At 38.1% G+C, this 25,381-nt stretch overlaps 1 protein-coding gene across 2 annotated transcripts; it reads left to right on the forward strand.

Moving 5' to 3' along the window:
* The first annotated feature begins 3,545 nt into the window (after positions 1 to 3,545).
* Positions 3,546 to 11,466, forward strand: LOC139933932 (uncharacterized). Of its 2 annotated transcripts, none has more exons than XM_071928169.1 (2): positions 3,546 to 3,717; positions 8,406 to 11,466. In XM_071928169.1, exon 2 carries the CDS (start codon positions 8,555 to 8,557, stop codon positions 10,034 to 10,036), a length of 1,482 nt encoding a protein of 493 aa, XP_071784270.1. In that variant the 5' UTR covers positions 3,546 to 3,717; positions 8,406 to 8,554; the 3' UTR covers positions 10,037 to 11,466. The 2 variants fall into 2 exon arrangements, with proteins under 2 accessions (XP_071784270.1, XP_071784271.1); XM_071928170.1 differs by lacking the exon at positions 3,546 to 3,717 and adding an exon at positions 5,845 to 6,127.
* The last annotated feature ends 13,915 nt before the right edge of the window (positions 11,467 to 25,381 follow it).

Genomic DNA, 25,381 nt, shown 5'->3' on the forward strand with positions numbered 1-25,381 from the left:
AAGATGTAGTCGGCGACGAGTTCTTTTTCGCTGAGGATTAGTGTGTTCGCCAAAATCCCGCACCGCTAGGGAATCGGAGCGGGGAGCTTGTATGTGACCGGGGCGACTGAGGGAGCCGGGGCCGGAGGGAACTCGCGGAGGATTAGACGGAGACTGGTTAAGCTTCCCGTGTTCCGGGCGTTGTAGTTAGGATGAGCTTGCCCACAGTGAGTGATAAAGGCTTCCCCCCTTGCTCCCTACCCTCAGTGATTGTCCTCGCTGATGGATGATTGCACCGGCAGATTTTTTTTCCAAAATGTATTCATTTTTGTTCATCTTCTCTGCCCCTTTCCTCTTCTGTCCTTAATCATTCACCTTTCTATTGAATGTGAGCTTGCTTGGCTAGATTATGGATACAATGCGATATGCTGAAATTGAAACACAGTATGGTTGGGGGAGTTTGATATGTGGAGTTGAGACGACCGGAGCACATGGTGTGTGTGCCTTTTTGAATTGCCAGTGTATACATAACATGACTTCGTAAGGGTTTTTAAAATGGCTTGCTCAATTTTAAAAATGAAAGAGAGGTTAGTTTAAAGCAATCGCACAACATCGATAAACAGTATTGTCTGAAGGCCCACACTTCAATTGTTTTAATGTTTTCTCAAAAAGTAAAGCATTTCATGGAAAAATATTTCAAGGGAAGTCTTTCACCATTACCTTCTGTCAACCCTGTAAGTTATTTGTAAATCTGTGAACTTTAATTTTTTGTTCTGTTCAGAAAGTGTCCAATGGCTCTAGGGAAGGGACATTAATACTTGTATGTTGGGGGGAAATATTTTCTCGAAGAGCCTTATATTTTGGTATAACTTAGAAAATGATAGTTAATAGGCTATAGATAAAATGTGGGTTGGACAAAGGAAATAAACAAGAAGTGTTTGCACACACCAATGTACCTATTCATGTTGAATCTAATTGTTTCACTCAATGTTTGCTCTTTCAAAACTCAATGTTGAACCAGGTGATCTAAAAGTTAACGTCAAAATTACTCTATCCAAAAAGTACATAGTGTTGAACAATGTTATCTTAATGTTTTTGCTAATTTTACTCTTTTAAGAGTCTACGGTGGTAAGCCGGTGTTGTCTTAATGTTAATGTCAATTTGACTCTTTCAAAGGTCTAGTGTTGAATCAGTGTTGGTATTCCTAATGCCAATTGAACTCTTTCAAAAGTATAGTGTTAAACCAGTTTGTCCTTTGAAACCTGTCTTGGTGTTAATTATACACGTGTTACCTCACCGTGCTCAAAACCGACAATTTTTTAACAAATTGGCCAAAAATAGTTACTTCAGCTGTTTTTGTTTTCATTTGCAAGAATATAATTTAAAACTAACTGCATGTAGGCTACGTTCGTGTACTTTACACTTACAAGGCGAATTTACTGGGAACTATGGCAATGACACCACACTGATGTATGCGTCGCCTGGCAACGGTGGTGACTGTTTGCCCTACCCTGAACGGGGAGGGGGCGGGGCACTGTCACCGGCCATAGCAAACTCATTAAACATTAATTAATTAACCTTCAAAAACGTGTATGCCTTATTACATTTATATTAATATATTAAGTCGTATGTAACAACTGAGCAAACCCACCAATAATTGACGTTATGTGTTTAGTAGAATGCTGGGTACGAGGTGGACAAAAACCCTGCGGAAATCTTTCAGAGGAAAACTTGTAGACATTTTTTTTCAGAATTAAAAGCAGTGGACACTATTGGTAATTACCTACTTAAAATAATTATCCGCATAAAACCTTACTTGGTGACTAGAAATGGGGAGAGGTTGGTAGTATAACACATTGTGAGAAACGGCCCCCCTGATGTGGCGTAGTTTTCGAGAAAGATTTTCCACGAATTTGATTTCAAGACCTCAAGTTTAGAATTTGAGGTCTCGAAATCAAGCATCTGAAAGCACACAACTTCGTGTGACAATGGTGTTTTTCTTTTATAGTTATCTCGCAACTCCGACGACCAATCAAGCTAAAATTTCCACATGTTTGATAATTTATGCATATGTTGAGATATACCAAGTGAGAAGACTGGTCTTTGACAATTCCAGTGTCTTTAAAACACGCGGAAATTAACATTTGAATCCAAATTCTGGCAACCAAATTAATTTCAGATCATACAACCTCCATGATGTTATGAGCTAAATAAATGCACTACGTGACGGACGTACAGCAGAATTTGGCGACATTCCGACTTAAATTAAGTTGAGGATTTGGGAGCAAGATATTCAAAACTATGGGCCTACAGCAAAGCTTGAGGATTGAGCATTTTCTTTTGATACTATATTCGTAGCCAAATGAACCTTTACTCTGATACTTTCTACGAAAGAAATGAGTTAAAGGTGACAAAGAGAAAACTGCAAATTTAGTGTTTTAGGAGCACAGAAACCCAAAACACGAAGTCAGTTTGGTTGAGACTCACATTACTGGTATGCTAACCCGCATGAAATTAGCGCCCCCATCCTGTACCCGATCCCCCCGCGTGCCCCTTGCTTCCATTTAGGGATGCGAAGTTACGCATGAAAACCCTCCGGGTCCCTAACCTTACAAAACTATAACCCACACTGGTCTAAATACCCGATCATTGTCGAGGAAATCGCATCCAGGTGAACAACTGACGTACCTTTTATTTCTAGACTCTACCAAGCTACCCCCCTACTTTATCCAGCCCGTCCCTCAGGGAGTTCGGATCCAAAATTTTCTTTCATGGAATTGTTCAATAATAGACATAATGCCCCCCCCTCACCAAGTTGTGGGTATTGTCCTACGTAACATCACCCGTTAACGAGGTGTTGCTCTAAACGACATAATTGAGACTGCATTCAACAGGTTTCTTTACTTCTTGTGCTTTTTTTTAGCCACAGGGGGGGGGGGGGGGGTATTGGTCAGGCCCGGAGCAGGTTGGGTTGTTTAAGATAAATACTGGGTAATAAAAAAAGAACCATAAATTCCTTTTGGGATGCATTCCTGAGGAAGAACATTCTGACGAAGAACTTAAAGTGCACCCATCCTTAACCACTAAGAGGGGAGTCAACAAGGAGACGGACAGCTGTCAGTCAGTGCAAATTGCTTTATAATAAGACTTTTGGCAAGAGGGGGTTGTTAACACCCTTTTCCCAGTTTTTTTTTTTTTTTTCTTCACGCCGTTTTGTCTTTGGCTTTCTGGGAAGGGGGTTATTGGCCATCTTATAGTTGGTGAATTGTTTCAGATTGCGTGGTCTAGTCTCCATTCAGTACCTCATCCCTTCTAGTGTCTTGTTGTCTTAGAGCTTGGTTGAAAGGAAAAGCGTCTATGCAAACACGATCAGGAATCCCAGCCCCTCCCTACTAATTTACAACAAACGGGTCTAAATTGTGGCCCATTGTGGACCGATTGTTGCGTTTGTAAGCCGGCCGTTGTATGCACGCCCGCTCCCTAGCGCCCTTAATTGGGGGGCCTTGTTGGTCTTTTCATAGCACCAAGTTGCGTTCTTTATGCCCATGGGTGCATGCTCACGAAAAGAGGGGCGATGAGAGCTTGGGGACTTGGGTGGTATCTGGGTGCTATAGACCGCTTGTCAGTCGCTGTTCAGTTGTCAGTACAGTGATGACTTAAACTGGAAAATCATCTCTTTTCTTCGGTACACAGCAGTTCACTTCCTGCCTGTTTACTACTTAACTTTGTTAGTCAAAGGTGAGTGAATTATACAAAAGGTCTTTTTTTTTCTCTACTTCGATCATACACGTTCTTCTCATTTCTAAAGCAAGACGCTTTTCGGGTTTTTTTCCTCTCACTTATTGGAAAGAATCCAGGGAGTGAGATCGCAGCTGAATTACGAGTGGAACTTAGCTTGTGTTGATGATATTTTTGTTTACCAGAATCTGAAACAGTTGGATTGTTTAATTATTCTATGTATTGCCTCTACGTATCCCCATCCCCGGGCATACAATATCACATCACATTTCACAAGAAAGAATATGAATGACAGCCCTACAGCAATACTAAAAGCAAACACAGACTCTATTTATACACTCTATTAACTACATACAACATTTGACATTATACAACAGTGAAAATGTAGATTGTGGATTTGAGGTATGCTGAGGTACCATTTGTATACTGAGTTTGCGGTAACCCCTTGTGTATAATTATCTATTTGCCGTGTAAATTTATTGTTCTTTGAGAACTTAATTAGTATACTGCCGCAGAGTAGATACAAACAAATAATAATTGCTGGTTTGTATGTAGCATTCACATGATTTACACGTCGTGTTCTGTAATACCAAGTTAAGAGACGTGGCTGGGGCAGCAAATACATGGTTAGGCCTACACCACGGGTAAAATCGAATTTATTTTTCTCGCTGCAAATATCTCTACTACAAAACATTAATCGTTCACTATTAAACAGCAACATACAAGAAACGAGATTGGTGTGAGCGACTTAAAGAAACTGGACACTATTGGTAATTGTCAAAGACTAGTCTTCACAGTTGGTGTATCTCAACATATGCATAAAATAACAAACCTGTGAAAAGTTTAGCTCAATTGGTCGTCGAAGTTGCAAGATAATAATGAAAGAAGAAAAAAAAAACACCCTTGTCGCACCATGGTCACACGAAGTTGTGTGCTTTCAGATGCTTGATTTCGAGACCTCAAATTCTAAATCTGAGGTCTCGAAATCAAATTCGTGGAAAATTACTTCTTTCTCGAAAACTGCGTTACTTCAGAGGGGGCCGTCTCTCACAATGTTTTATACCATCAACCTCTCCAATTACTCGTCACCAAGTAAGGTTATGACAATAGTTATTTGGAGTAGTTACCAATATAGTGTCCACTGCCTTTAACAGTTGCATACAATGTTCATGTTTTGTGTTATCAACCATTATAGTCCAACATGAAATATCAAACCTGTGAAAATTTTGACTTAATCCGTTGTACGAGTCGGGAGAAAATAGTGAAAAACCATGCGCAATGTTTCAGCTTGTAACTCACTGTCCTGTGGATGTATCAACCGAATTGTGTGATTTTGGTTTAGCTTTTTTGTTAGGTTTCAAGAAATAATTTCTTCCGAATATTTGACTTCGTTTCAAGGGGAAAGTTTCCTCGGCAATTTTTTTTTCCAGTATCGTACTGTTTAGTTTGTAAGCTTGGCGGACAAAAATTGAACAATAAGTGATTTTGTGTTTGTTTGTTTTCTTGTATTCTCGCCAATACTGTACAATACCTTAACATCGAATACACGGCGTTAAATCGAAATATTCATATTATGGTTTATGTGTAGTTATACTTCGCAGCCATGTTTGTGATCTTAGATGATCTGTAAAACGAAATTAATTCCGTTATTTTACGGGAAAAGTTCCGACACCCAATTAACTGAATCTTGTTTAAGGTTCCGTAAATTTTACGGATTTTTTTTGTAACCGGATAAATTATTTTACAATTACGGCAAAATAGTGTGTATTTTTTTGTAAACGGAATTAGCATAAAAATAATTCACACACCAAATTTTCTGTAGAAATACGGAGAGCACCAAGCTGCTAACGCGCGATTTGAGCTGGGGAGCGAACACACTGAGAAAATGAACAAGCAGAAAAAAAGAAGAGATGAACAAAAAAATAAAATGACCACGGCTCCGACTCGCTCTGTGATTGGTTAATCGAGGATTAGCGGGTCTCTGATGTTGCATGGGCGTACAAGCAAGCATACGGGAGAATAATATTTACCATAGTGCGTTTTGTCAGTTGGTCATCGTCGACCAGTGATTGACAGCTCGGGTCTGCTTTGCCTAGTTCAAACTCTCTCCCATCACACCTACTAAAGGTAGATCATCTGTCTTCCGTATGTCATACGAACTCGTCTTCGTGGGGCATGTTACTCTAGCAATCAGTAATATCACCACGGGAGGCGGACAAAAGTAGCTCTCTCTGACTCGCTCTCTCTCATCAGTATCTCAGCCTCTGCGTGTGTTGGGGGAGCATTTGTGGAGCTGGGAGAATTTTCCGAGAGTGAAGCTTTCTTGGGTTTTCTTTCCACCGGATTAAGTCGATTTGAAGAAGTTTGGCTTTTTGGGGGTTTTCTTTGGCAAGATTCTGCTCTTTTAACGGTGAGTGTTTGAGCCGTAGCGTTCTGTAAGCCTTTTTTTATCAGTGTTTATTTTGTATAAACAACTGAAGAAATAACTTTGTTGCAATCTTGAATTTCATTTCTTGTTAGTTTCAAAAGACAGTCACTTTAATTTTACGGACGTGCTTTTCATTGTCATAATAATTAACGTAATAATGGCTAGTATCTTTACTCAGGAGTTGATGGATCGATCGTACTTGAATTCGGAGAAAAGCAAACACTGCAAGCAATTTGCATTTGTGTTAATGTTGGTATTATCATTATTGTTATTTCTAAAAGGAATATTTGATGGTATTAGTGTTTTTGTCCATGTTTACATATCAGCAGAAATAGAAAAAAATGCCCTAATCTTATCTCAACTTATTTGATCTGCGTGTTGCTTTTCGAAGCATGTATTGTAAAAAATAAACACGCGGACTCAAACACAGATGTTAACCATACACTCTCATCGCTTTCAGTGCGTTTAGTAAAACAGCATAAATCAACAATTAAATAAAATGAATATGTAAACTAAATGCTACTCAAAAGACACCAAGTCCAATGAATTAACACATCCAAGTCAGTCTATTTTGTGACATTTATTTGTGGGGGGGGGGGGATGACGCGTGGGGAACATACAAGACTTAAATATCTTATATTTTGAGGCTCAAAAAACCATGCTTTTCACGTTTGATAACTTTTGCTTTTCGATAACTGTTTTGCACTAGACCTGATTATTGCATGTAGAATGCGTTGCAGATGGTCGAGTTTAATTCACCAACGATTACTCTTTGACTTAACATTGTCTACTCACTCTTAGCGTGCAATAACTACTGTCTAATTAGCCATTCCGGTTCAAAATTATTGACAATGGTTCTTCATAACTGCTTAATATTTAAATGTTTTTCTTTGGCAACACTATTGGAAAGAGGAAGCTTTTCCTGTCATGTGGACAAGAAATGATCCAGTAAAAAAAATATTTTCAATATGCTGTTATGTCCGTTGCGAGATTCGCAACGGACATAACATGATTAGTTAAATGAACTTACGACTGTTTGCCAAGTAAATATTTCAGATGAATCTGGTTATGATTGCGAATGTAAGGGTAACGGTATAGATATTTACCCGCCATCCGAGTAGTCTAAACGAAAACGCTTACGATTTGATTTATTTTTTTTATTTTTATGTAACATGATTTCGTCGACACCAATTTGCCTTTTTTCCTCCCTTCATGTGAATTACTTTTTTGTTTAGAGAATATCGGTAGGGGGGATGGGGGGGGGGGGGGTTAATGAATATAAAGCTACACAACGACTTTGCTGGTGTACAGTAAAATACACTTTTTTCGTAGAGTTTGAAAAGCCATAATTATTTGAGTATCAATCAAATGTTGCTTTAAAAAAAAAACATAGAATTTGTCTTTTAACTCATCCGCGATCAAAATCTCGGAATCTTTTCACTGTCATGTTAAAAAAAACAGTTTTATAATTTTATTGGGATATTAATTTATTTAAGATTATAATCTTCAGTGTGATTTAATAATTATGAGTCAACTTGGAAGAATCAATGCTGGCCCATTCGTAGAAATAATATGATAAATTAATTATAGGCTTACTGACGGCTAATTGGGCTTACAGAAATAACGACGAGGTAGTTTTTGGTTTTGATCGTAAAAAGTAATCACTTGTTTTGTCATCTGTTTTTTAAAGCAACTTCATTTGACAAAATTAAATGAACAATTTAGGGTTGTTTTCCTGCCTCTGTAATAAGATTGTGTTATATGATCTCGGATTTTTTTTTTTTTTTTATCATCACAAAGTTTTTTTTAGTAGTAAGGTTCTGATTTGAAAACCTCGGTTTACCATCCATGGTTTACCTCTTGTTACCAAGAACGCCTTTGACCAAAATACAATCCATCAAGAAATCATGCTCTTCTACAGTCTGGTGATAGTCAATTTGTATGTACATAACTATTACATAGCATGTTCCAGGAACATGCTATGTTATTCAAATAAGCAATCTCCATTGTGTGTCAATGAACTGCGATCATTTTGCAGTCAACGAGGCCCTTCTTCAAACGACAGTTTCGTCAACATAACAGTATAGAGTCCGTAGTGTGATAATTGTACCGAATAAGGAACTCATTTACATTGACGTTTTGGTGTGTTACTGGCGAGGCCCCCCTGCACCGACGCACGGCGATTGGAACATTGCCTTGCCCAGCGTCCAACTCATTTGGCTCGTCCCATTAAATTCCCTGCCAATGTTCTCTGTTACAGATCACCGTAGAGATATCATCTCAAGCGAGCGTTGAACTCGTCAGGTGCTCCCGCAATCATCTTCATCATCGCTGGCTTGAGTGCAAGGGTTCTTCAAGTAAGACGCTAACTACACGTACAGTCACCCTCCCTCTCTCACACTGTGAAACATGGACTGTGGAGTTGACATCATGCGACAGCAGCAGCAGGCCGTGGGGGCGAAGGCCGCGCACAAACCGCCAAAGATATCGACTGGACGCGCTGGTGCTGCACCGTCGTCCGGGATGTTGCCCCGACGTGGACTGAGTTTCTCCATCGATAGAATCATGGGCACCGACAAGTTGGACTCGCCCCCTACCCCGATGACTTCATCACCCCCTCCCAGTGCCATGGCGAGAGTGTCACCCCAGTCGACCCCGTCCGTCGGGGTTATCGAGTCTGCAAAGAGAGCGACTACAGTCCGGCCGACTTTGGCCGTTTTGCCCCGAGATCAGGCCCAGGTATCAAGATCGCGTATGTTCGGCGGCATGGTTGACATGTCAGAGATGGACATACAAGCGGCTAAATATCAACATTATCTCAACATGGCTTGCTTGCCCCTGTATATGAACAGTAGAACCGGTTCACTGACACGGCCGCACCCTTTCTACTCGGCCACTACCACGGGACATTATCTTACCAAGTGGCTGGCATCAAATGTCAACGGACCCAAGATGGATTGTTTCCCGTTCAAATCCCTCCCCGATGCGAGACTAAGTTTGGCGACACATCCGACCCTTCCCTTTGCTGGGCTGTTCTCGCCATCAGCCTTCAAGACGACGGCGGACTTCGAGGGTCCAATCTCAACTTTAACCGACCAACTGTGGACCGAGCCCGTCTCGCGGACTCGGGCCGATAGTTACGCCCCAAAGTTCAGCCCCGGCAGCACTCCCTCCCCTCACCAAGCGGAAATTAAAACCGAGAAAACATCGCCGTCAAGTGCACAGCAGAGGGCCAAACGTACCCAGAACGGACAGCAGAAAACTTTTACTTGTCTGGACTGCGGGAAAGTGTTCAACGCTCACTACAACTTGACGAGACACATGCCCGTCCACACAGGGGCCCGGCCGTTCGTCTGCAAGATTTGCGGCAAGGGGTTCAGGCAGGCTAGCACCCTGTGCCGGCATAAGATCATCCACACCAACGAAAAGCCACACAAGTGCCGGGAGTGTGGCAAGGCGTTCAACCGTAGTTCGACGCTAAACACCCACATGAGGATCCACGCTAACTTCAAGCCGTTCGTGTGTGAGTTCTGCGGGAAAGGGTTCCACCAGAAGGGCAACTACAAGAACCACCGTCTGACCCACAGCGGTGAGAAAGCGTATAAATGTCACATATGCCACAAGGCTTTCCACCAGGTATACAATCTAACATTCCACATGCACACCCATCAGGAAAAGAAACCGTTCACTTGCACCGTCTGTGGTAAAGGATTCTGCAGAAACTTTGATCTCAAAAAGCATGTCCGGAAACTTCACGAGGCCAGCACTTCAGTGTCTCTCCCCTCGCCGTCCTCCGCGTCGTCACGCGGGTCACCGAGCCCCGTTCACTACGCTAAAGGTACGTCTGTGCTCCGTGCAGATTTAATTGGCGGAGAACACTGTGTCATTTGAATTAGCAAATGTCACAAACCAATTGCACTGAACTATTCGCAAACTCTGCCAAAATTTAGCCGCACACTTGCTTTTTCGTTGAAAACAAGATTACGTACGAACACGTACAAAAAAGGTGTACATTATCACGACATGTTAATATTAACTCTGAGAATGTCTATTGTATATTTATGAAATGAATTTCTTCAAAAGTCACATTTGTTGTAATGAATTGTATGTCCAACATAAATATTCGTTATTTTTGTATTAATTTTAACGGTCGTAAATGCATCAAGTGTTAAGCATCGCTGTATAGTTTAAACAGTTCATCCAGGCATCTTATTTCATAGTCTTATTACGCAAGTTGAATTCACCCAATCGGGTGCTGTGTTGACAAAATATTTCACTCTATTCGAAACGTTCGTTGTCTTATCGCTCTTCAGAAATCATAACAAGGATCTTGTTCGAGCTGTAAGGAACAAGTTTCGTTGAAACTGAATCCCGATTTATCTCAGACGCTTCGATTGCAGGGATGTAACACTACCCGTGTATGGCGCCCTTCATTAGACAGATGTGGAAAGCATGCTATGTATGTACATCGATTGAATATGTCGGTTTATTCATATCAAATGATATTTACTCATGATGTAACCGAAATGAGATAAAGAGGCGGGGGGGGGGGGGGGTGAGGAAACCCAACAACTCTGGACTGGAATGACACTTTCAAATCAAACTTGACAATGAAAAGAAACTTGGTCTGGTAGAGTTTTTATCTTGCTATGGTTCTGGGGCTAAAAACGACACAACGTAATCGACAGGTTGAAATCTGTTCCTGCCTGAGTTTATATACACGTAATTTGTGTTGTTTCGAAAATTTACACCACAACAACAAGCTTGTTATGAACACATTGACAAGTTGGATACTTTGATACAAAATATTAAAGCTATACAGTCATAAATATTCGGCTCGACAAACGATCCCCATTCATGGGGTGAACTTCTAAATCAAACGATCATAATGACAAATTTATTATTGTTATTTGAAGTAGGCCTATCTTTAGACTATAATAATTCATGGTGCATAGTGTATATATAAATAACTCAATACTTTCACATTAAAGGGGGGTTATAATCAAATCAACGTTTTATAACAATCAGTTGGAATACTTAATATCCGTTAAATTCATCACTGTGTTAATCATGTTATTACAAGACTGTGTCAACATGCGATTGGTGATTTAAAAACTGTTGTCATGTTTTATCTTTTATATAGTTGTTGGTCCGAAACTAAATAGAATCTTAGAGGTCAATACGCTTTTAGCATGTGTGGTGAGACACTGTGACAATGGTACCGCAACGTATTAAGGACATGGGGGTAGTCAAATGTATTATACAGAGCTGGTGCATGTAGATAAAAAACATTACGCGCTTTTAGTCCGAAAGCTAACTGATGACGAAGCAGTCCTAAAACCATGTTTTCTGTGAAATATTTCCCGCTGGAATTAAGTCATAATTGATAAAACTGTACAATATGAAAAACCTAAAAACAGCAACAGTTTTTTCGTCTGTTAACCAAAAGGAGGACAATGTGTTTTACACGCTAAAAGTTGAGCACGGTTTTCACAACTTTCTCGTGACACACACAATGGATTAAGCCTACATTTTCACAGGTTTGTTGTTATTCATGTGTATGGTTTGATCATACAAAACACTGACACTTTCTGCGACCATTTTGACAGCTCTATACCGATCCTGTATACTACATTTAAAGGGAAGGTACACGTTTGGTAATTACTCAAAACAAGTATTAACTTAAAAACTGACTTGGTAACAAGCATTGGAGAGCTGTTAGTAGTACAAAACATTGTGGGAAACGACTCCCTCTGAAGTGACATAGTTTTTGAGAAAGAGGTAATTTCTCACTAAAATAAATATAGAAGCTAGAAGTCTTGTATTCCTATCTATATGAAAGCACACAAATTCATCCAACAAGGGTATTTTTTATTTCATCATTTTCTCGCAACTTCGATGACCGATTGAGCCCAAATTTTCACAGGCTTGTTATTTTATGCTTATGATGGGACACACCAAGTGAGAACACTGGTCTTTGACAATTACCAAACGTGTACAGTGTCTTTAAATGAGCTCTATGGATGTCGTTTGGGGCATACAATGAGTTGCAACTGTATACGTAAACATATTACGAATCTAACTCATGTAGGCCTAGTGTTAATACTTGTTTGGGTAGGAGCTACAGCCCAGAACTACTGAAGAGTGCTACATTAGCATGAATCCTCCTGTATTTTTTGTCAAACTACTGCAGTATTCCATTCTTGAGAGTTGATTAATTGTTTTTTACAATATTGTTGATAATTGTGAAGATCGCAGTTCAAATTGGATTAAGTGTATTGCATTGATGTATCCTTAAACAACCTTAGTACAAAGTTGGTTTTCAGTGGAAGGCAGATCTAAGGAATGAAACGACACCAATCAAATAACAAAAAAAAACTCACAAAAAGCAACATCAATGTTTAGGAGGTACTTTATACACACAAAGGCACAATTGCTGGTTGACGAATTATCCGTATAGGCATTTGTACTCTTACTCAATCGAAATGTACCATTACATAGAGTGTATACGATAGTCTATTGGTTTTATTAACTGGATTTCTTTTGCAGAATTATTAATACAAGGCATGCCGCAGTAAAACCAACTCGAGCACTATTTGAGAAGTTAGAGTTAGACAAAAAAAATAACGGAACCACCCTTTCCTTGCGCTTTCCTATTCCACTTGAGCAACAACTTTACTTATTTACGTTTTTGAGCCATGTTTTCTGCGTAATATCTCCCTCTAAAACTGAACATGAAACCTACAAACAAACCAGCAACATCTGATTTCGGTTGATGACCAAGACTTAGACAACGTGTTTACACACTAAAAAGTGTGCGTGGTTTTCCAACTATTTAACATCCCTTTTCCCTTTCGCTATCCTATTCCACTTGAATGAGCAATAACTTCAATTATTTACGTTTTATTGGCGAGGTTCGTGTCAGATTTTGGTAAGTTGTCGGTTACTTGCCTGGAGCGACACACTTCACCATTTCATAGAATTTATGTCACCATTTCGGCATGAAGCCTCCGTCGTTTAAAATAGATTTCATATCATCCATAAATACTCGGACAACATTTGAGGAGATTCAATTGTCATCATGACATCTTGACTGCTATAAATGTCAGAGAGAAAAAACAGAAATAACAACATCTGAGCATTTTACGTTTAAAATTGCACCGTTTTCGAGGTCGTTCATGTATTCTACAAGTGTGCTTTTACGGTCGAATTTATGTCACAATTATGTCAGAAGAGATTTGAATACATCCATCAATACTCAGATAACATTTGAGGAGATTATTTTTGTCAGTATCTTTAACAGTTTCTGAAGAGAGGAGACAACAAAAAACCAGAGCGAAAAGCGTGGCATTTTACTTTAAAACTCCACCGTTTTCGATGTTTTCATTTCATTTCTTGTATTTGTCTCAGCTCCAAATAACAAAAGACAATTTAAAACAATACATTATAAAAACGATAAAACTTGTGTAATCTGCATGCTTTTACGGTCTTTTTGCACAGACTCTCTTGAATTGGCTGTTAGAAAAAAAGGCAAATTAGTAGTAGTGTCTCTGGCTATTAAATTATTTAGATGACAAGTATCAAGTCTCTTTAACAGCTAAAATACCAAGAACCCTTGTAGTTTTTCCAAATTTAAAGTGGAGTCACCGTATAACTATGATAATGATTATTGTTGTAGACTATTAATAACATTAATTAATGTATACAGCTACGCACTCTTGTTCCTAATTTATCTGAAATTTTAAACAAAAAGTATAAAAGTGTGTATGTGGTCGTTTTGTAATGTGGACTATTTCATTTTGCGTCATTTTTGTAGTTTCTGTAATCGGAGTGTGTAAACAATGGTGTTGACAAACAAATAAAAAGTGACATTCACGATTGGAAAACGAAAATAATTGTTTTTGTTGATTGATTTGTTGACCTGTTCTGCTGTTCGAGAAACATCGTGTTGTGATTGTGATGGGGGCGGGGCGGGGGTGACGATAAGGAAGGGGAAATGAACATGATTGATATTTTTGCGCTATCAAACTACTGCAATGATAATTGTGTTTATAGAAGATCCTTGTCATTTTATTGTTGGACCATGCGTCATGTGTCATCCTATATCTTTGCCAATTTCAAATTTTTGGTCCAATATGGATTGTTGGAAGGTGAATGGAAATGGTGGATACGGAAGTGATATGAACTACGGCAATGATAATTGTGATTATATACCACCCACATAAATCCTTATCATTTGATTGGCATGAAGCATGCGCCGTGCGTCATCCATTATTTTGTTTGCCATATCCGTATTTTGAGTCCAATATGGATAATTATTGGACGCTTCGCAGTGTTGTTCCCAAAACAATCGTTCCCTGCCCAATTTTTAAAACGAGGCAAAGTCGTGTCAGGGTTGACGAGGTTGATGTAATGGAGTCACCCACGGTGTATAGAATAAAACAAATTAAAGAGTGTGGGGTGGATGATTTTCGTGTATATTTTGTTTTCATTGTTCAAAATGCCATCTAAAACAAATACTGCATGCATTTCGTTTGTCTATGGTCAAAGAATATACTTACTCGGTGATATCGGCTTGACACATTTATTTGCTTAGCAAAAATAAGGCGGACACAAGTCATATCATCGTAAACTTAAAGCAAATTTGGCTGATAACCTGTTTCTGTCTATAGCAATACTTTTCTGTGCTTAGCACGTTGTTGTGCTTACATTCTTTCTGTGCTTAGCACGTTGTTGTGCTTACATTCTTTATGCGCTTAGTACGTTGTTGTGCTTTCATTCTTTCTGTGTTTAGCACGTTGTTGTGCTTACATTCTTTCTGTGCTTAGCACATTGTTGTGCTTACATTCTTTCTGTGCTTAGCACGTTGTTGTGCTTACATTCTTTCTGTGCTTAGCACGTGCTTACATTCTTTCTGTGCTTAGCACGTTGTTGTGCTTACATTCTTTCTGTGCTTAGCACGTTGTTGTGCTTACATTCTTTCTGTGCTTAGCACGTTGTTGTGCTTACATTCTTTCTGTGCTTAGCACGTTGTTGTGCTTACGTTCTTTCTGTGCTTAGCACGTTGTTGTGCTTACATTCTAAATTAATGGTCCTATACATGGTGGATACATTTTGCGACAATGCACGCAATAATGCGTCCAATGTTGCGTTCATTAGAAACAGTTATTATGACAATTCGTCTTTTACTGTACACACCCGCCCGTTGATTTGTGGTGTTGTCTTGTGTAATTGTTTTTACATTTACATGTAATTGTCCAGAGGTGTTAGTCACTACAAACATCAGCTAATCGGAACAGCCTCCATATTACTCGTGCTCCACTATGTTTTCCCACCGTATTTTTATTGGTTAGGTATACTACTTTATTATTGGCACTAACTAGCTGGGGCCAATGCTCTTTCCCGGTCCCAGTTGATTAATCTGTTGTTTCACCGCAGTGATTGCTTTTTTTTGTAACGAGTATGAAATCATGCGACACGAGTTGAATATAGCGGTGATGATGCGTATAGACCTATTGTTTTGGCTGTGATTGTTATTCAGTTAATTTTATTTTATTTCGTCGGACACTAATTATATTAAGCACAGGCCGTCCAGGGAGAGGCAAAATACCCCTCAAAAGCTGTCATAAAAATGAGGTACCCTCTCGAACCTTGCTCATTTAAAAAAAATGTCAACAAATTTTATATACCCTGCATAACACAGAAATCTAAAAATGTAGTGAAAAGTAAAACACAAGATGGCATTCAATTATCATTTGTTTGACTGTTCTTCTTTTCCCTGCAGGGGTGGGTTGGTTGATGGGTGGCAGGGGGGGGGGGGCTGTAATGCAAGGGTAACACTATTACTATTACGACGACAAAAGAGAGACGGTTTTGTCACAAAGCTACACGATGTCTTCTAAACTACGCCAACCTTTTTTAAGTTTTCATTATTCACCCATCGGGGATTTTCATCTTTTTAGACAAAGCTTTAGTCGTTCAAAATCTCTAGTTGCACCTACGTTCTGTAACACCTCATACACCTATTTCAGTACCCTGTATACCTTTTTCTTAGCTTATTTCCGAAATTCTGTTTAGGTGTCTTTTCCGCTTTTGTTTTTGTCTGTCTTGCGAAGTCATGGGCGGAGATTTTTTAATTTTTTTTTTCAACCCGTTCTCTTGTCTGGATACTTAAATGTTACATTTCTGTAGTGTTTTTTGTTTTAATTTATGTGCAAATTTGAAGTGAATAAGTACAATAAATAAATTTAATATTAGCATTGCTAACATGGATTGTGTTAATTCGGCATCCTCAAGGAATAAGTTGGAACTTACCGGAGGGCAGATCGGTCCTTTTTTGCCGTTTTTGTCAGATTAAAAACGGTGCCCCAGGCCGACTAATGTTTGCTCAATTCAGAACAATAAATGCCGATAATCCAGTTTGTTGCATTTTTTAACAGTGATGATAGTAAATAACTCTTGCCCAAATGCCTTTTAATTTGCTCCAAACGGCACCCTGATAATCGCCACACCAAAGTTGTCTCTCTTCTGTTAGTAGTTAATTAGCCGCATAAATCCCTTTATCTCGTAGCCATGAGGTATGTCTTAAAAGGCACTTGGCACGTTTGGTAATAACTTAAAATGATTATTAGCATTAAACATTACTTGGTAAAGAGTAATGGGGAGCTGTTGATAGTATAACACATTGTGAGAAACGGCTTCCTTTAAAGTAACGTATAGTTTTCAAGACAGAAGTAAGTTGTCCACGAATTTGATTTCGAGACCTCATAATTAGATTTTGAGGTCTCAAAATCAAGCATCTGAAAGCACACAACTTCGTGCAACAAGGGTGTTTTTTCTTTCATTCATATCTCATATTTCATTCATAACTTCAACGACCAATTGAGATCAAACTTTCACAGGGTTGTTATTTTATGAATATGCTGAGATAAACCAAGTGAGAAGACTATAGTCTCTGACAATTACCGATAGTGTCCAGTGTCTGTAAATGCACTTGACACGTTTGGTAATTGTCAAAGACCAGGGGTCGATTTCACAAAGAGTTAGGACTAGTCCTAACTTAGGACTAGTCCTAGGAGATATACAAATTGCATGGATAGTCGTAAGTTAGGACGAGTAACTGGTCCTAACTCGAGATAAGACGAGTCCTAACTCTTTGTGAAATCGACGGCAGTATTTCCACTGGGTGTATCCCAACATATGCATCATAACAAAACAAACCTGTGAAAATTAAGCTCAATTTGTCATCGAATTTGCAAGAGAATACTTAAAGGAAATACACACTTTTGAGCATTACTTTGTGTGCTTTCAGAATAAAGAAGGCTTCAGCTGATTCTTTTAATGTTCGAGTAAGAAATTACCTCTTTCTCAAAAACTACGTTACTTCAGAGGGAGCCGTTTCTCGCAATGTTTTTTGCCACCAACAGCCCTCCACTGCTCATTACCAAGATTGAGGTTTTTATGCTACCAATTATTTTGAGTAATTACCAATAGTGTCCGGTCCCTTTAATACATTGATCTGAGTTGTCAGTTCGTCAGTAAACCAAACACTGGGGTAAGTCCATTGGGTGTTAATGAGCTATGCCATGCCAGTTTGAATTAGCCTGACTGATCATCCAACTTAACCAATCGATAAAAAACACCAACATAAAATTTTGCTAAATACACGAAGGTTGGATTTGCCATAAAGGAATTGTGTTTTGAAAAGAGTACAAACTCATTGGTGGGGTTTTGATGGCATATTTTAAAGGAAAATCATTGGTTTGTATACATTTGTTTTTTGGAGCCATTTGATTGTTTTGATCCTATGCAACTCATTAGTTGTGACATTTAGGCTTTCAAAATGCCCATATTTAAAGGGAAGGTGTTGAAATCCTGGATACAGCAATCACATTTTAAATTTAAATGAAACTGATTGATTATTTGATGTATACATTGTTATTACAATCAATGCTTTTTCAAGGAAAACCATTTTGAGAAGTACAATTAAGAAATGTCATCACGTTCACTGAGACCTTCACCGGGTGGCCCAGTCTATTTTGGGGGTTCGATGGTCATTATTTTCATGTCAACAATTTTTCTAAAGCGCATACGTAAACTCAATTGTCTGAATTATTGAGAGTACAATCTTTATACTATACTTAAAGGATACCTTTTGTATAACCTGCAGCATGCACTGCAGTTAGTTGCATCCAATTTGCCTGTAAAAATTGTCTCGTGTGACAAGGCCCTTACTCTCAAAAAGAGATGTATACATTCATACGGTTTGTCATCTGTAATCTCATTCACTTTTATACTTCTCACACAATGCATGTTTAAATAAGTCATTTTCTGGTCAGTGTGTTCTCCTCAGCATTAAAAAACAAGCAAACAAACAAACAAACAAACAAACAAACAAACAAACAAAAAACAAAAAACAAAATCAACAAACAAACAAACAAACAAACAAACAAACAAGAAAAGCAAACAACATACAAACAGCCCATCAACATGTCCCACAAATAATAATATAATAGACAAATAATAATAATAGACAAATAAAACAACAAACAAATAAACAACTAAACACCCCAACAAATTAACATTAAAAACAAACAAAAACAAATATATACAAACAAACAAACAAACAAACAAACAAACAAACAAACAAACAAACAAACAAACAAACAAACAAGCAAATGTATACAAACAAATAAATAAATAAATACAAACAAACAGGCAACAACAGGGAAAATAATTTGAGGGGAAATGGTTTAAAGGTATATCTTTACATCTTGACACGCATGATTTCCAAACAAATTGTCATAGGCTAGATGATATTTGTATTACGACGACTAGCCGTACTCTAAATAAAGTATTACATCTAAGTTAACAGTCATAAAAGTGTTGCACACAATACACACGGACATCTCCACTAGATTGCTCAAAGAAACCAAACATTTGTATTCCAATAGACTTGACAGTTAAAATCTATTTGCTCAAACTCTTAAAAGGTTAGGGCTTAGAAGTCCTAGGGGGATCACCCTCCAGTCGAGAACACTACTTGAAGAAAACCTCTTCCCACTCTGTCTTTAAGAAAAAGAAGTGCAAAGCTGACCCCCGGCCCTCCCTCAAAATCCGCTCTGGAATTTCAGAGTGGAGTCTCCTCTTCTTTTACTTCTACATCTTCAAGAAGAAAAAAAACTATTGGAAGAGGTAAAAGAAAAATCAATACCTGCGCGGCTAAATGACTATCGAGTTTGTTATAGAAACATGTGAAACGGTCCTTGGAGTGGTGTTCAGTACAGTGATGTACAAACACACTGATGAGATATTGCGTGTACTTGACAGTAAAGTGACGGGTCGATTTCGTTTCTAGCACGGCGTGACTGACTGCCAGTGAACCCGGGGATTCTCGCTGTCTTCTCGTTGTTGTTTTTTTCTTCATTTCTGATCGAATCGGTGATGACGCATTTGCGTATTGTTGCATTTAACATGGCCGGTCGTTTTCTTTGGTCTGTTGACTCTTCCCTGTAAATAAATGTAAGAGTTGTTCAGGTTTTACAACACCAAGCATTGGTCTGAAAATACTGTGTATATGGGGTCGTGAACTTGGCTAAAAATTATATTAAATATACAACAAACAACTGAGGTAGGGTCTAAATATCACGAACATAGATGTATGGAAAGAACTAATGAATCGTTTTTCATCGGTGATTAAAATAATCTGAATGTTTAAACGCTTGTCACCGGGGAACAAAGCTTTCATCGACTGCGCAAACAATGATTTAAAAAGCCATCCACATATCAGGTGAATAAAAATAACTACAATTTGATTACATAGATTTCTGTATTAAAATTACCTTATCTTATTAAAACGAGTAAAGACAGAGTGCATAAGTGATACTTTATATATTTTACACTATAAACAAACATCAGTATTTGAAAATGCATTATGATTTAGGTTAAAAAAATCAAACAAAAAACTCACTGATTATATGAAGTCCACTCAATAACATTATGTATTTTTTTAATAGTATTAAAGTTGACCACGAAGTCACTGTTGCTTTATTGCCGTGAATTAAACAAGCCAGATATGTCACAACACTTATTGACATAACAGTATTTTCGTTGTTTTTCGGCAAGGGAATTTGATGGAGTTTTCACGTGTTGTTGTGATTTTGATGTGTTTGGTAAGCAAGAGAAGAGCAAGTTTGCTCTTCGAAAAGGCATTGGTGTAATTTGATTGTCAACTTCACTTTGTTACGGAATACATCTTTCGACAACACCATTTTCTATCTGAAATACTGTTTGTTGTTGTTGTTGTTGTTGTTGTTGTTGTTGTTCTTCTTCTTCTTCTTCTTCTTATTGATGTTGTTGTATTATTCTTTCTCTAAAAATACTGTTGTTGTTGTTGTTGTTTTCGTTAGTGTTGTTTTTGATGATGTTGTTGTTTGTTGTTGTTTTTTGTTACTGCTGTGCTTGTTGTTCCTGTATTGAGTTGTTGTATTGTTTCCTCTGAAATTACTCTATCTTGTTTTGGTTTTTTAGTTGTTTTTTTTTGTTCTTGTTTTTGATCTTGTAGTAGATGTTGTTGTTGTTGTTGTTGTTGTTGTTGTTGTTATTGACCTTGTTTTTGTTGTTCTTGTTCTTGTTTTGTCTTCTCCAAAGTCTGTTATTGTATTTATCGTCGTTTGTTTCATTCAGATATCATCTGACTTTGATTGTGTTCAATCTGTTTGCCACAGTTGGATGTTAATTGACCGATTCGTTTGAAGTAATAAAGCGTCTTTGTGTTTTCTTTGTGGTGTATTTCGACTTTTCATATACCATTGTGGTGGTCACGTCTCAAGTTCATTTATCCATAATTCAAATATAGCAATCCGTCTAAACAATTCAAACCAACACAATCGAATTTTTCAACTTCTCTCGCATACTTCACTTCCAAGTTCAATCTGCTACCAAGGTTGCCTTCTTGGCAGTGAAATGTTATTACAAACAAAATTGACCTTTTTAAAACCCAGCTCTTCGTTGGCCATTTTCCTGGAAAAAGTTGATGACAAATCTACTGGAATGGTCTTAGCTTGCCACTTGAATGAAGTAGCGATCCGTGACTTGTACTTGCGGTTCACCTTTTCGCGATTGTACTGGTATTTAAAAGTTCTCCCTTTGAATATCAGTCGCCCAAGTTAGTTTCATGTAAATAAGAACAAGATTGCAGCTTAATCGGTGGTTTGAATTCTTCAAATTCAGGCCTCTTACGATTAGGGAGCTGCTAATAAAAAGAAGAGAGAAAAAAAAATACACGAACAGAAGTTTTGCTCAGCTAAAATATATGGGCCTTAGAATTTGTATTGAGAAAAGAAAACACGAAAATTTTGTTTTAATAAGTTTAATTTACGAACATATTATTGTTATGCTGAAAAAATATACAATTTAATACCAAACCTCCAAATAAATGTGTCCACCTATAAAAACCTCAAACTCGAGAAATTAGCATGTTAACATCGTCAACGAAAATGTTTCATTTGTGGCTTTTTATTTATTTTCATTCATCGGAAATAAGGACTTTTGCCCCCCCCCCCATGAAGAAATCTATGTTTTTTTCTTATTTAATTAGCGATACATACCTTTTGTGAACCGGAAACGCGGTGAGTTTTGCATGCCTTTGAGCGACCCCCTGGTAAAACCCATCCACGTCTTCTCTGATTGTGGAGTACTGTTTCTTTCAAATCTTTGCATAATTTCTTACAAATAATGTCTTTACAATATTTCATCTCATAAGTCGCAACTTCAAGTTTGTCAATAAATCGCAATTTTTGTTTTATGTTCTGCGAAGTCGTATCTTTAAAGACACTGGACACTATTGGTAATTGTCAAAGACCAGTCTTCTCACTTGGTGTATCTCAACATGATGCACAAAATAACAAACCTGTGTGAAAAATTGAACTCCGTTGGTCGTTGAAGTTGCGAGATAACAATGGATAAAAAAATTGACACACGAAGTTGTGTGCTTTCAATTTGAAAAAGTATTATCATTGTTTAGTGGTTGTCGGTTAATTACTATAGATGTTTAAAAATAAACAGTTTGTTGGTTTTAGCAACGTCTCTTTAGTGGTAGTAAACTTAAAAGTCACACATTCGATTATATCAATTTGAGTTTATAAGTGATTTCATTATTTAGTGATTTGTCGATCAATTATAGATGTTTTAAAATAAACAGGTGTTGGTTTTAGCAATGTCCCTCCAGTGCTTAGCCATCCCACACACGCAAACGGTTTGCCCTAAATTAAGGTGCACAATAGACAACAAAACGCTTCGATCGGTCCAAGATTACGTCACTTTAGCTTGGGGTTCAACGGTCTGTGATCTGTAAGCGGGATAAAGAGCAGACGATTGATGGGGACAATGATGGGATAATCTCCCGTCAACACCCCGATGAATACACGCTCTCTCGCACTGATGATTTCTTGCCTATACTGAATTGGCCAGCGATCCACACAAAAAGGACTACTCTGCCAGAAAACTTAAACTGTTTATATCCGGAGTGGCCGTTGCTGTTCGTGGCGGTAGACGTAGCCAGGATATAACATGATGATTCACGGCTGATTTATTTTCAAACTTAAAAAAAGAAATTCTTTGTTGATCAACTTCAATAATTACAGTGTATAAGTAATTTAAGGCAAAGCAATAATTCACCCTTTCTTTTATAGACACGAAGAAAGAGAGTAAACAAGCACACTGAGAGAGCAAAATTTGAAAATCTGATAAATATCATTTGCTTTTTAAATGAATGAGTTTTTGTGTGTGCCATTGACTTGCATATATGAACAAGACTTTATAATCCCATGTCGACAAACCTGCATTGTCTGTAGTCTTTTTTTTTTAAATACAATGTATACTGACGATAATCTTTAAAAAGGCTGAAAAACAAGGTCTAAGCCCCCGTCGATTTTAAATCAAACCGAATCTAAATGTTTACATTATGCAGCACACAGGTAGCTAAAATGAAAAACACAGCACAAAATAACCAGTCATGTATGCTTATAAATCCTTTACAAATGTTTAAACAGCTTCGAAGCCCATGGGGACTGGGAGATAAATCCTCTCCTTTTAAAATTTTAACTGTAAAAATAATTGTTCATATAGGAGGATTGGTGAATTTACAGGAAAAGGTAATGACACGTTGTTGGCATAGAAGCTCATTATTTGGCAAGCTTTTTAAACGCCAGTTCCCGACATAAATTGTGTCTATATTTTGATAGTGTGGTCATGTCTGAGAACTTAATGAGTAGGGAATTTTCGTTTCGAATTTATTTAAGTGTTATAATAAACAGTTGATAACTATAATTAAAAGTGATGTTATTAAATTATGTTCGTCACTTGTCTGTGCTTTCCTCAAAATACACGTATATATTCAGTTGATAATTTTTCTCTTGTTACTATATCAAATGGGTTTATGAAGGGTTTTCACCACGAAAACTGCAGAAATAGTTTGCCCTAGCGGCATAAATTTAAACATTTTACAGATTCATAAAACAATGCGTTTCATCCTCTAAAATATAAGTTTATTTGAACTACTTTTATTGGAACTGCCTTTGTCACAATTTTTTTTTTTTTTTTTTTTATCCCGGTGGATAATGGTTTATTTACAACAATTCACAAAATCGTACATCAGGTCGTCAAAACAAACATACAGTAATAGTGAAAGCAAAACACAGCGTTTTTAAAGGGAATTAACACTTAGAAAATTAATCTTTGAAAAGAACAGAAAAGTAATCCCATTTATGATAGAAACTGGCCAACTTATTGTTACAAGTGGAAACAAATGTGTCCGTGGCATAATAATTTTTGAGTTCTGTTTGGAAAACTATAAGAAGGATGGTCTGTTTTTAGACGTTTTCATTTTGTAGATATGAAAACGGCAAATTAATAAAATAAGGTTAGTATAGCTTTACACTTAAAGTCTGTTTTGCCAAATAATGTTTTAACAAATTTCTTATTTCTTATAATGACTGAAATATGTATTGAATTCTAGAAATCCATACACGGAGCAACAACCTTTTGAACGAACCTAAAACCCATGCCATTACGTACATCCGCTACCCCTCAACCAGTCCAAAAAGAGCGGGGGAAAAAAACATTAAAAGCTTTTACACTTCCTTTCATGTTATTATTATCATTTTTTTTTTGTTTCTCATCCTCAGTACTTGTTTGTATGATGTGTCAATTCAGTCAGGTCGTTGCTTTATCAACGTTTTATATGAGAAGAGAGAAAATGACCACTAACTACGGCTGCCACAATACCGTGCCAATGCTGGCAAGGACGAAATCATTTAGTCGCCCTTCGGGTCTCCGTGTGACGGGAGATAACTACCTTTAGATGCCAGCATCCAACAGATGGGGAAGGATGGGTTGTTAGCCAAAAGGGAGTGAAGGCCGGTCGTGAGGGCGCTTCTTCAACTCCAGGTGAATGAACTCGCTGCAGCCACATCAAGTTCGTCTCTCTCTCGATCTCTAGTCTGTCTCTCCTGCTCCGTATATGACGTCATGATCTGGTGACTTGACTCTTGCTAAAGCCCGTCTGTTGATTTGTTGTTTGGTGATGTTCCCCTTTGACCTTAGGGCTGGTTAACATGATGGGTTAATGCATGAATTTGGCGCGAACCAGCTGCTTTACAAAGTTAAGTTTTTAGTTTGGTAGAGCTTATGGCGCTTTCTGTGTATGACGTCATCAGGCTTACAGTCACAGTACTGGCACCCTGTGGAAACAGAGCATATTAATAACATTTGTGATCGAGAAATTTATTTCAGGGAGACACGCCCATCGCGCTCTGAAGTTTGTTGGTAGACAGCATAGATATAGAGACAGTTGACCAATGGGAATCAAGCACTGGTGCACCCGGAGCATAGTCTATATAGCCTTGGTGGAATAATAAACAGGGTACCAGACTCCTGCTGTTGCAGTTCCATAGGATTATGACCCATTAGGGTGTCGCGTGAAAGAACTATGGCCCACAAATCCGTGGGAAATGTGATTTTTGGTCGAGCGTTTGGTGGCAACAGAATGATGCGATGGCATTGGGCGGGACTTTTTTCTCCTCTTCCATTCACACCTCGAGCAGTGGTAATCGAATGATGGTAACAATGGGAAACAACGGGTGGGCACGGCAGTGAAAGAACTAATGCAGTACCAGACGATTCACCAAGGATACCCAAATGGCAATGTCCACAGTCCCAACGACACCTTGGAAGTTT

This window comes from Asterias amurensis, chromosome 2 (assembly GCF_032118995.1).
Source record: "Asterias amurensis chromosome 2, ASM3211899v1".
Classification (NCBI taxonomy): Eukaryota; Metazoa; Echinodermata; class Asteroidea; order Forcipulatida; family Asteriidae; genus Asterias; species Asterias amurensis.

What these genes read in the sequence shown, in the direction of transcription:
- LOC139933932 (XM_071928169.1), top strand. Translation starts at nt 8,555, where the DNA reads ATGGACTGTGGAGTTGACATCATGCGACAGCAGCAGCAGGCCGTGGGG.